This window comes from Capsicum annuum, chromosome 3, assembly GCF_002878395.1.
Source record: "Capsicum annuum cultivar UCD-10X-F1 chromosome 3, UCD10Xv1.1, whole genome shotgun sequence".
NCBI lineage: Eukaryota > Viridiplantae > Streptophyta > Magnoliopsida > Solanales > Solanaceae > Capsicum > Capsicum annuum.
The window spans coordinates 4,013,606-4,024,325 of NC_061113.1; the positions used below are offsets into that span (position 1 = coordinate 4,013,606).

A 10,720-nucleotide genomic window follows, 5' to 3' on the forward strand; every position below is an offset into this window, starting at 1 on the left:
GTTTTTTACACCTTTCTTGAGCCGGGTGTTTTCCACGTAAAAATACTATCTTCTCATTTACTCTTTATAAGTGAACCACGTTAGGGTACTTGTTCCACTGATAGGCAACATATAGAGTAAAACAGTACGCACTCTAACAGACCTTAACTAGGGGTGGACGTAGTATGCACCAAACTGAAACGACTAAATGTCGTTAGTGTTATATTTATGTATAGGATCTCAATTCTCAACTAGGAGTGAACGTAGTTTGAACCAACCTCAAATTCAAACTTTTTGGATTATGGATTGAAATTTGGATTTGTTTTTAAAATTTATGAATTGCTAATAGGATATTTGATGAAGTATCACTAATTTTTGGATATCCAAAAGAAGCAACAAGGTACATGTTCAAGTTGTTTAACATATATTTTTTTAATAACCGACTGTTGGATCAGCTTTCGTGAACCTCAACTTAATCCACAGATATCTGTCACCTGCCACCTCCGACCAGAAACAGTTCTTGATATCAAATAACTCTGTCCACTAAGACTAGACAGACGGAAAGAATGATAGTTCATTCTGCTTCTTAAAGTAATGATATTGGATACCCTGACCTTGTCCAAAATGGCCATATTGAATGGTCATTCCATGAGACATGTCTGGTTAACACACTATTTTTTTGGTCATTTTTGGTGTAGTTCAAAAGATAGAGCTTTTGAAGTGTTTAATATCTTTCGTGGATGTATCCTGAATTCACAACTTGATCCGATGACTCATACGTGTAAATGAACAGTGATAGATGCAGGATTTTATCTAGAAGACGCACAAGGGAAGAGATTTTTCATTTACAAATAGAAAATCGTCAAACTAATTTAGTTGAATACATAGATAGTCCCCTAAACTTGTCATGACTTTTCATTTAGACACCTCAACTAAGACAGTCGCACTTATAAGACTAAATTATTACTTGGAGCAAGGTCTAGTGTATAATGGCCGAGCCTTCCAGTACGATACAGATTAAGCAACTTAGCAGCAACTTTACGAACATGATCATCCGAATCAGGAGGCAAATTAAAAGCATCGCGAAGAACAGCAAACTCTGCTTTGATGAGCCGCGACATAACTTCCTCATCCTCTAGATCGCTATTGAAAGATGTAACTGCTTCGTAGAGCATTCTTCGGGCTTTATTCACAATGAAATCCTGTATGAACAATCATAAATGTCATAGCCAACTATACTAATGAAAAAGAACGAAAACTTAGTACAAACAAAAAAGGGCATCCCGGTGCACTAAAGCTCCCGCTATTCGCAGGGTCCGGCGAAGGGCCCCACCACAAGGGTGTATCGTACGCAGCCTTACCTTGCATTTCTGCCACAGGCTGTTTCAAAGGCTTGAACCTGTGACCTCCTGGTCACATGGCAGCAACTTTACCGGTTACTCCAAGTCTCCCCTTCAAAACGAGAACTTAGTACAAGTTGAGCTAAAAAACTGGAGAACATTCATGTTCCGTTACTTATAGCTGTTGATCGACATGAATGAGACGAATACAACATTTAGTGAACGTGTTTTTCTAAACTATCCGTGATGTGGGAGTTTTGAAAAGCATATTTTTTTCCTGATATATAAGGCGGGGAACCACACTGAACGTGTTATTCTGTACTAACTGGTTTTTCCTGACTACTAATTCAACTGGTCTCGGGAAAACAAAAGTCTATTATAACGGCGCAACAATTGCAGGACACGAGAAATATCAACTCGTGGTAGACATACAGGCGTCTAATTTAGTAGTAAGAGCCGTTTCATAAACAAATGACTACGGAAACAGAACTAGCATTTAGCGAAGAGGCATGAAAGATGTAATAATAACACATTTTCTGTTGAACTGCTTACCTGTGTGTGATCTGTTAGATACTGTCTCTTCTGTCTTCTCTCTAACTCGGAACAATCATCAGCGCCTGCTAATGACAACTTGGCCCATTTCTTGTATTCATTGCTCAAGTTAAAGATGGATAGAAAATATTCCGCAAGCTCCACTTCCCCAACCAAGCAATCTTTGATAGCACCTGCATTTTTAGAATAAAGGAACGTAGAATATCTATCAGTTGGTAGGTCACTTCCTAGACTCGCACTAAGCATTTTCCACTTCCTCTTTTGTCATGGTACACTTTCTCCTCGTGTATAGTTTTGCCCCAATTAACGTCTATCATTCCTTTAGGTTAACAAGAGGAGTAGGAGCAGATAGAATTGCGATTTGTGACTATGTTCTGATGAAAATCCAGAAAGTTGAAAATTTTACCTGTTAAAGCGAGATTGGAGCACACCTCTGCATCGAGAATCTCAGATGGGAAAACACCAGGGGTGTCTAATACATAAATACTAGGATGGCTGGCAATCTGATTTTGTAAAAGTAGTTTCATCAAGAAATGACTACAGAAACATAACGCAAACAGAAAACAGGAAAGCTATAAACCGTAAGCTGAAAAACAAGCCACAGGAACCATGCGAAAAAACCCAAACCTTCTAGTTCACAACTTTCCTGGTGGAACGCAGATGATGACAATACAAGAACGGGGAAAATCATGTTTTTTACAGGTAAGAAATAAGTACCTTCAAGCCGCTAATATTTTTTGTCTCTCCTGGATGAGGACTTACAATGGCATGCTTTAATCTTCCTTTCTCTGCAAATCAAAGAATGTTTCAGGATGTTTGGATTGGATAAGTTCTATAGAGTCTTCTGAAAACACGAGAAAACAGCTACAAGAACTTAACAACTAACAGTTTGTACTAAAAAATGATGTACCCGCTGCACTTATCCTTCCAATTTGATGCAATGAGTTGGCAAGGGCAGACTTGCCAACATTAGGAATGCCGAAAAGCATTAAGGTAATTGTCTGATCCCCATGACCAATCTTTGGTAATTCTCGAACTCTGGCTTGCAGAAAGTTCAGTAACTGCAAGTCTGCAACATGTCAAGATTTATATCTGACGCAAATGAGCATCATATGCAAAATAAAAGTTTGTCAGATTAACTAGTGATGAACATCAATGCCTTCTACTTTCCATTAGTACAATATCAATGCCAACTCTACAATATTAGTCAAGTTGATGAACATACGCAAACAGACCCCAAGTATTTCGGGTGTACACCATAAACCGAAAGGTTATAAAAGTTCATATTAATTCAACGCAAGCTAGAGAACTTGGGTGGAGAATTTATATTCGATGAAACATAGCATCACTAGGGTGTTGTATTCTTATACTACAACTTGGGGTACTGTCTGAGAATTGGCCTCGTATAATAACACAAAGAAGTCCAGACACTACGTAGTCTTAAGTCCCCCTCTATGTACCGTCAAAGATCAGCATTACACCAGAGAGCCAAAGACCTTAAATATGGAAGTCAATGATGTCTTTCAACAATATCACCGTTGCTAAGAAATACTTATCAGGACGTATGCTGGTATACATCTGTATGTATTAATGTCAAACAACGGAACAGCAATAGTACCAAAATTATGCCATTCAAACCAAATAAAATTTGCTTATATAGGAAAAAATTGCACGTTTATGCATTTTACAGTGTCAACCTTTCCATAATATCAATTTAACCAAGAAATATGGTAGCAATGCATACGAAACCTATGAATTTAGGTCAAACATCATGAGAACAACAAATTGCCAACACGGGAGCAAAAAACAAAAAAAATGCTAGAACAAGAACAATTTGCACACTAAAACATGACCAACCGCGGTAAATTTTCATACAATTACCTCTTTGATGTTATCCTTCTTATGGGAATTGACTCCAAAAACAAGACACTTTTTTTGCTCAAAGTATTTCAGCCATTCCTGCAGGAAACAAACATAAATATGTGTAGATGTTAACGGCAGCAAGCAAAAAGGATATATGACATAAAATCTGCAATAATTAGGGACATTAAAAATGTCTAACCAAAAAAAAAGCCATCATATATGCTATCAATGATCATATAAAGATGTAGCCAGTACGGGAGTTCAAGGAATCAGCTAGATGAATAATTGACAAGTGAAACAGTAGCCCTTAGCTGACTAAGAAAGTGAAGAGCAATGCATCACCTTTAATTGAATGCTATTTGCTAAATCTGTCTTGTTCAAAATTATAATGCGCCTCGAGGAAGGCGAAAGATGCTTAATTATCTCACACGTTGATGATAAGGGAATCTGAGAAAAGCCAACGGTGAAAAATAAGAATTAAAAACTAGATGATAGATATACAAGCATATCCTCGTAAACAAAGGAACTGGAACATGATTTAACACGTGTCAAGTTATATCCGAGTCCTTAACAAAATACCCACAATGAAATTTTTATTTACAGATCATGAAGGATGGAGTCATGGGAGGTCAACACTTGTTGACAAGAGAAGACAAGTCTACGAGAATAACTTATTCACTAACATAATATCTTATCCAAATACCACATCACAAAACAAGACATTTCTGGAGTAATACTGGCAAGCTCGCTCAGAAATTAATCTAACACAGAGGGCAACAATTTAAGGTATAAGTTCCATGAACGCTGGGTTTTTACATACCCGTGCATCTCTGACTTCAAGGAGAATATGAACCAATGGGATCCGTTCGGTTATGGCATGAGATGCTGCAGCCATGTGAGGTGTGTACCACCACATTGAGCCTTTGTTCCTTGCAACTTCCTTAATTGCATTACCTATCTTTCGAACTAAACTGTGCTTCAATGTCATTCCTGAGCAAAAGAATAAGCTGGGTCGGTACATAGCTGGATTAGCATTTTCCCCAAAGATCCAAGTCGAATCAAATTTTTTTTTTCTTTTCTTAAATCATTATACATGCATATGAAAATATGAATCAACCAGTACAACAACTAATACTACTGCTACTTTACGCCCCAGTCTTAAACAAGTTAGGGTCCGCTATATGAACCCCACTTTCATTTAAGCTCATTTCATATGACGAATTAACCACTCATTAGCAATATTCAAAAATATAATCTCCCCAAAAAAATCTACCAGCAGCGAAGGACAACTACCAGCATTATCTTTACCATAACGATTACGAGTTCACAACAAATTTGTACCCTTTTCTAGAAACACCACACTTAGGCTCAAGTGAAAGAAAAATTGGTCAGTTTTATATACTCCTGAACCTTAATAATCCTTTATGTTAGCAATAGTTGGTCAGTTTTGGTCCAAGAATAGCGAGAAGTACTACTCGTAATGGAAAAGCCTGAAGCTTGAAATGCCTAAAAGCAAAAAAAAGAGAATCTTTTCCAGAAGTTGTACACTGAAACTTCCCTATGTATCAACCCAAAAAAAAAAAGCAGATTCTTGTTTTTGATAATCGTGGTGTCCAGGTCAACTTGGACACACTTCAACTAATTCCACGGTATACCTACCACCTCCCACTAGTAACGAACTAATTCCACGGGATACCAACCACCTCCCGCTAGTAACCAACTAATTCCACGGCATACCTACCACCTCCCATCAATAACTAACCAATTCCCCTGGAAACCTACCGCCTCTGAACAGTAACCAACTAATTCCACATGATACCTACCACCTCCAACCAGTAACCAACAAATTCCACGAGATACCTACCACCTCCCACTATTAACCAACTAATTCCACGAGATAACTACCACTTCCCACCAATAACCAACTACTTCCACGGGATACCTACCATCTCCCACCAGTATCCAACAAATTCCACGAGATACCTCCCACCTCCCACGAGATACCTACCACCTCTCACCAGTAACCAACAAATTCCACGAGATACCTGCCACTTCCCACCGGTAACCAACTAATTCCACGAGATACCTACCACCTCCCACCAATAACCAACTAATTCCACGGGATACCTACCACCTCCCACCAACTCTGTCCACCAAGACTTGAAAAGCAATCACTTAGTATTTGCCAGATTTGAACCTGAGACCTCACGGTGCTCAACTCACTTCATTAACCACTAGGCCACAACCTTAAAGAACACCATAAATTATGTTACATAAAACCTAGTAAAGGTTTGCTATATTAACTATAATATCATATAAAATGGATAAAGAATGAACTTTTTTCACAATACAGTAAACAATCACCCTAAAGATGCTAACTTTGAATACTAAAGCAAGTGCACAAGCTCAAAGAAACACTTAAAAACATACAAAGGTTCCATTTTTACCTATTTTTGGTATGAAACTCCAGCAGTAGAAGTAACCCCAGATCTCTAATTCTTCAAAAAATGCCGAAAACCCCACTTCAAAGTGAAAACACTCAATTCAAATAATGGAGATATTCATAGTTATCAAGAAAAAGAAAGGGTCTTTGAAAATGGAAAATAGACCTTAATTGAATTATAAAATGGATGAAATGTCAATTTTTACATGAAAATCGCTTTCATTGAATGCATTTACTAGTTAAATGAGATTCCTCCTTTTTTTTTTTTTTTTTTTTTTTTTTTTTTTTAAATAAGTATTATTTATATGAAAATAGTTTTTTTTCTTTCTAATGTTAATTCATAGTTTAATTAACATGCTAAATATTTTTTTTTTCTTTCTAATATTAATTCATAGTTTAATTAACATGCTATTCCATTTTTTTTTTGGTGAAACTAACCATAATTTTGACTGTTACAAAAAATAATAACATATCCATCAAAATCATACAAGTGAGGTCTGACAGCGTAAAGTATACATAAATTTTACTGTTATCTAAAGGAGATAGTGAGGTTGTTTTGAAATATCCTTGATTTAAGTATAGCACATTCTAAATCAAAGTATTATTATTTTATATAATCATTTGATACTCCACTTTAAATAATTGAATTATTATTGTCTATTTGGTCACGTGATATGATATTATTTGAGATGAAATCAAAGTTCTATTTAGATATGTAATTTAAATTTCTTACGTCACATTATTTTTCTCGCAAAAGTGCTTATTTTTTTAGGTGCTTGACTAAACTTTTAAAGAAAATAAATGTTTTTGAACACTTTTTCATAAGTTAAAAAGTAACTTTTTAACTTATTATTATTCGTACCGACCCATTTCGTCATTACTAAATTATTCGTAATAAATTCATTCCTCAATATTAATTTGGATCCAAATTAGCCAATATTTTATTTATTATGTCACTTTAAATTTTTTGGTGAAGATTTTAGCATTCGGATGTGTCTAGATAGACTCAAGCCCGATGAATTTAACTATTCATGAGTTCTAATATCCATAACTTAGTTTGAAATTTCTTTAACTATTAATTAATTTGTGTATATTTGGAGCTTGTTAATCCAAGCTCATCAATGGGGAAAGTTATAGAGAGAAAAAATGAAAACCCAGATATTTTTGTATTTTTGTGGCAGTTACATGACCTGTGTATTTATAGACAGAGTTTTACAATGACAGCTGTTTACAACTCACCATAACTAACTTCTAACCACTGTTAACTAACTAGTTTGAAACAAACCTCACCACTAACTAATCTAATCACTGCACCATTAGTTTTAATACTCCCCTTCAAGCTGGAGGTATCAATATATTGAGTACTCCAAGCTTGTCCAACAGATACACATGTTGATGTTTGCCAAGTCCTTTTGTAAGGATATCTGCCTGCTTCTCCTTAGTCCCAATGTGATGAGTTTTAACTTTTCCTTCCTTTATTTTGTCTTTAACGAAATGACAATCGATTTCAATATGCTTCGTTCGTTCATGAAATATGGGATTTGCGGCAATCTGCAACGCAGCTTTACTGTCACTGTACACATCGACTGGTTGTTGCACTTCAATTCCCAATTCTTCAAACAATCCCAATAACCACATGACTTCTGATGTTGTAGTTGCTAGACTTCTATATTCTCTGCTTCTGCAGAGCTCTTGGACACAGTGTGTTGTTTCTTTGACTTTCATGATATTAAGGATTTCCCAAGCTTAATTAAGAACCCTGTCATTGATCTCCTGGTATTTGGGCATGCAGCCCAATCTACATCACAAAAACAGCTTAGAGAATTAGCTGGTTCACTGCTCATTAGTATTCCTAAACTAGGTTCAAGCTATAGATACTTCACTACTCTTAAAGTTGCATCCCAATGTGACTTTTTTGGTGTTTGCATAAATTGACTGAGTGTTTGCACAATAAAGCTTATGGTAGGTCTGGTGATAGTCAGGCATAACAACTTTTCGATCAACTTTTGATTACTTGTTACATTTTACAGCAATTCATCACCTGAATTTCCAGTATACTCATCATATTCCCTTGAGGTAAATTTCTGGTTCACATCAATTGGCGTTGCTACTGGTTTAGCAGCTCCAAGCCCCAACTCAGAGATCATTTCTAAGACATACTTTCTTTGGTTCAGGAGAATTCCTTCACTTGATCTCATAATTTCTATACCAAGAAAAAAATTCAATTCCCCTAAATCCTTGACCTTGAATCTCTTATGTAATACTTGTTTTTTCTCTTGAAGAAGACTGTCATTGCTCCATGTTATCAACAAATCATCCACATAAACTAAGATCACCACAATATCATCCTCTTTCCTTTTTGTAAACATTGAGTAGTCATATTTGCTTTGACTGTATCCTGCATCAATTAGGGCTTCTGATAATTTTATGTTCTATTGCCTTAATGCCTGCTTCAAACCACATAGAGATTTCTTCAATCTACACACTTTGGACTCTCCTTATTTACCGAAACCTTGAGGAATCGCCATGTAAACTTCTTCAACTAGATCGCCTTATAAGAAAGCATTATAAACATCCATTTGGTATAGATTCCAACCTCTTGGTGCTGCTATTACAATTATGGACCTTATTGTGACCATCTTGGTCACAGGAGAAAAAGTCTCATGGTAATCAAGTCCCTCCTTTTGACTATATCCTTTTGTTACCAATCTTGTTTTGTATCTATCAATCTCTCAATTTGCCTTGTACTTGATTTTATACACCCACTTTGAACCGATTGTATTCTTTTCTTTTGGAAGATTAACTACTTCCCATGTTTCATTTTTTTCTAAAGCTTCTATTTCCTGTTTCATGGCTTCTATCCAGTGCTTATCCTTGGAGGCTGCCTGATAGTTTTATGGCTCAACTGTATTTGAAAAACTAACCAATGCTTTTCTGCACTTTGCTGATAAGGCTTGATAAGATACATAGTTGGAAATGGGATAAATTGCATCCTTTCTTCCTCTTGTGATTACATAGTCTTTATGCCACAAAGGTGGTTTGATGGATCTTGTAGATCTTCTTTGAAGTTGATTCTCTATTTGTTCTTCTTGAGAAATAGCCTCGGTGGTGTCTTGATCAACAACAATTTCACCAACCTCTTTATGCATCTCAGCTATCATTGGACCAACATCATTGTGATGTACTTCACCATCAGCATTATTGTCATTCTCTGCATTAATAGCAGCAGTAGTGTTTGCATTATGCTCAATGTTGCCAATGCCAATAATAGTTGTTGAGAAATCAGGAATAGTTGCAGAATCGGGTACATGATCATCTAATACCACCTGATCAAGTGGTGTATTCCCCCTATCAGGTAACTGAGATGAAGAAAAGGGGAAGAGATGTTCTTTGAAAACAACATCCCTGCTTACAAAGAACTGTTTAGTATCATAATCAAGCAACTTATATCCCTTTTGAGTGAGTGAATAGCCGAGCATAATAGCAGGTCTAGCTCTAGCACCGAACTTGTATGATCTCACCAAAGTGGTAGCATAGCACAGACAACCAAAGACTCGGAGATGTGAAAGAGATGAAACCTTGCGATGGAGTAATTCATAAGGTGTTTGTCCATCCAAAACAACAGTAGGCAACCCGTTCAGTAAATAAATTGCACCTTCTATACATTCACCCAATATCTATCAGGAATACAAGCTTGAAACTTTAAGGCTCTAGCAACATTTAGAATATGCCTATACTTCCTCTCAACTATCCCATTTTGTTGAGGGGTATAAACACAACTACTTTGATGAATAATTCCAAGAGAATCAAAAAATCATGACATTGTTTATTAAAGAATTCAATGCCATTATCATATCGAAAAACCTTTAGAACAACATCAAATTGAGTCTTTATTTGAGATAGAAAAAACTTGAGAATAGTTACAACATCACTTTTCATCTGTAACAAGTACACCCACGTGAACCTAGTGTTATCATCAACAATAGTAAGGAAAAAACTTTTCCTATCATGGGTAGGAGTTTTGTAAGGACCCCAAACATCAACATGTATCATTTCTAATGGTTTTTCACTTTTGAAAACAGTAATTAGAAATAATAGTCTACTTTGTTTAGCTAAAAGGCAAATGGGACACTCTGCAGCAGCAACAATATTTTATTTGTCAATCAGACTAAGTTGCTTCATGACTTGTACTGAAGGGTGTCCCAACCTCTGGTGCCACAAGCCAGTAGAGTGTGATTCTCTAGTTGCTTGAGAGACCGTTATTGCGGTATTTTTCAAACAATATTTATTCTGTAATTACTTCACTATATATAAACCTCCCTCTTCTCTACCAATCCCCCTCACCCTGCCACTGTAGAGCTCCTGAAATACACAAAAATCAGGGGAAAAACTGACAGAGCATGACAAGCCTTAGTCAATTTTAAGACTGATATGAGGTTGTATTTGAAATCTGGGATATGTAATACATTATCAATTCTCATGTCTTCTAGAAACTCCGCAATTCCCAGATGTGTTATATTGGATTTCTCTCCATTTATAAAAT

General features: G+C 36.2%; 1 protein-coding gene across 6 annotated transcripts; it reads right to left on the bottom strand.

Annotated features, from left to right (window-relative positions):
- Nucleotides 1-761: 761 nt before the first annotated feature.
- Nucleotides 762-6,389, bottom strand: LOC107864494 (DAR GTPase 2, mitochondrial). Of its 6 annotated transcripts, none has more exons than XM_016710874.2 (9): nt 6,182-6,389; nt 4,555-4,741; nt 4,077-4,181; nt 3,753-3,830; nt 2,782-2,932; nt 2,589-2,659; nt 2,278-2,374; nt 1,872-2,044; nt 762-1,181 (listed from the first exon to the last, which is right to left on the bottom strand). In XM_016710874.2, the coding sequence occupies exons 2-9, from the start codon at nt 4,720-4,722 to the stop codon at nt 927-929; spliced, it is 1,098 nt and encodes a 365-aa protein (XP_016566360.2). In that variant the 5' UTR covers nt 4,723-4,741; nt 6,182-6,389; the 3' UTR covers nt 762-926. The 6 variants fall into 6 exon arrangements, with proteins under 6 accessions (XP_016566360.2, XP_016566361.2, XP_016566362.2 ...); XM_016710875.2 differs by having other exon boundaries at nt 4,555-4,724; nt 6,182-6,375; XM_047408904.1 differs by lacking the exon at nt 762-1,181 and adding an exon at nt 1,341-1,431 and having other exon boundaries at nt 4,555-4,724; nt 6,182-6,380.
- Between the last annotated feature and the right edge of the window lie 4,331 nt (nt 6,390-10,720).

Excerpts from the sequence above, each read along its gene's own strand:
- LOC107864494 (XM_016710874.2), bottom strand. The coding sequence starts at position 4,722 with ATGACATTGAAGCACAGTTTAGTTCGAAAGATAGGTAATGCAATTAAG. Across the intron at positions 4,182-4,554 it reads TTGAAGTCAGAGATGCACGG|ATTCCCTTATCATCAACGTG; the intron begins GTATGTAAAAAC and ends GGCTTTTCTCAG. Across the intron at positions 2,933-3,752 it reads AGAAGGATAACATCAAAGAG|TTACTGAACTTTCTGCAAGC; the intron begins GTAATTGTATGA and ends GCAGACTTGCAG.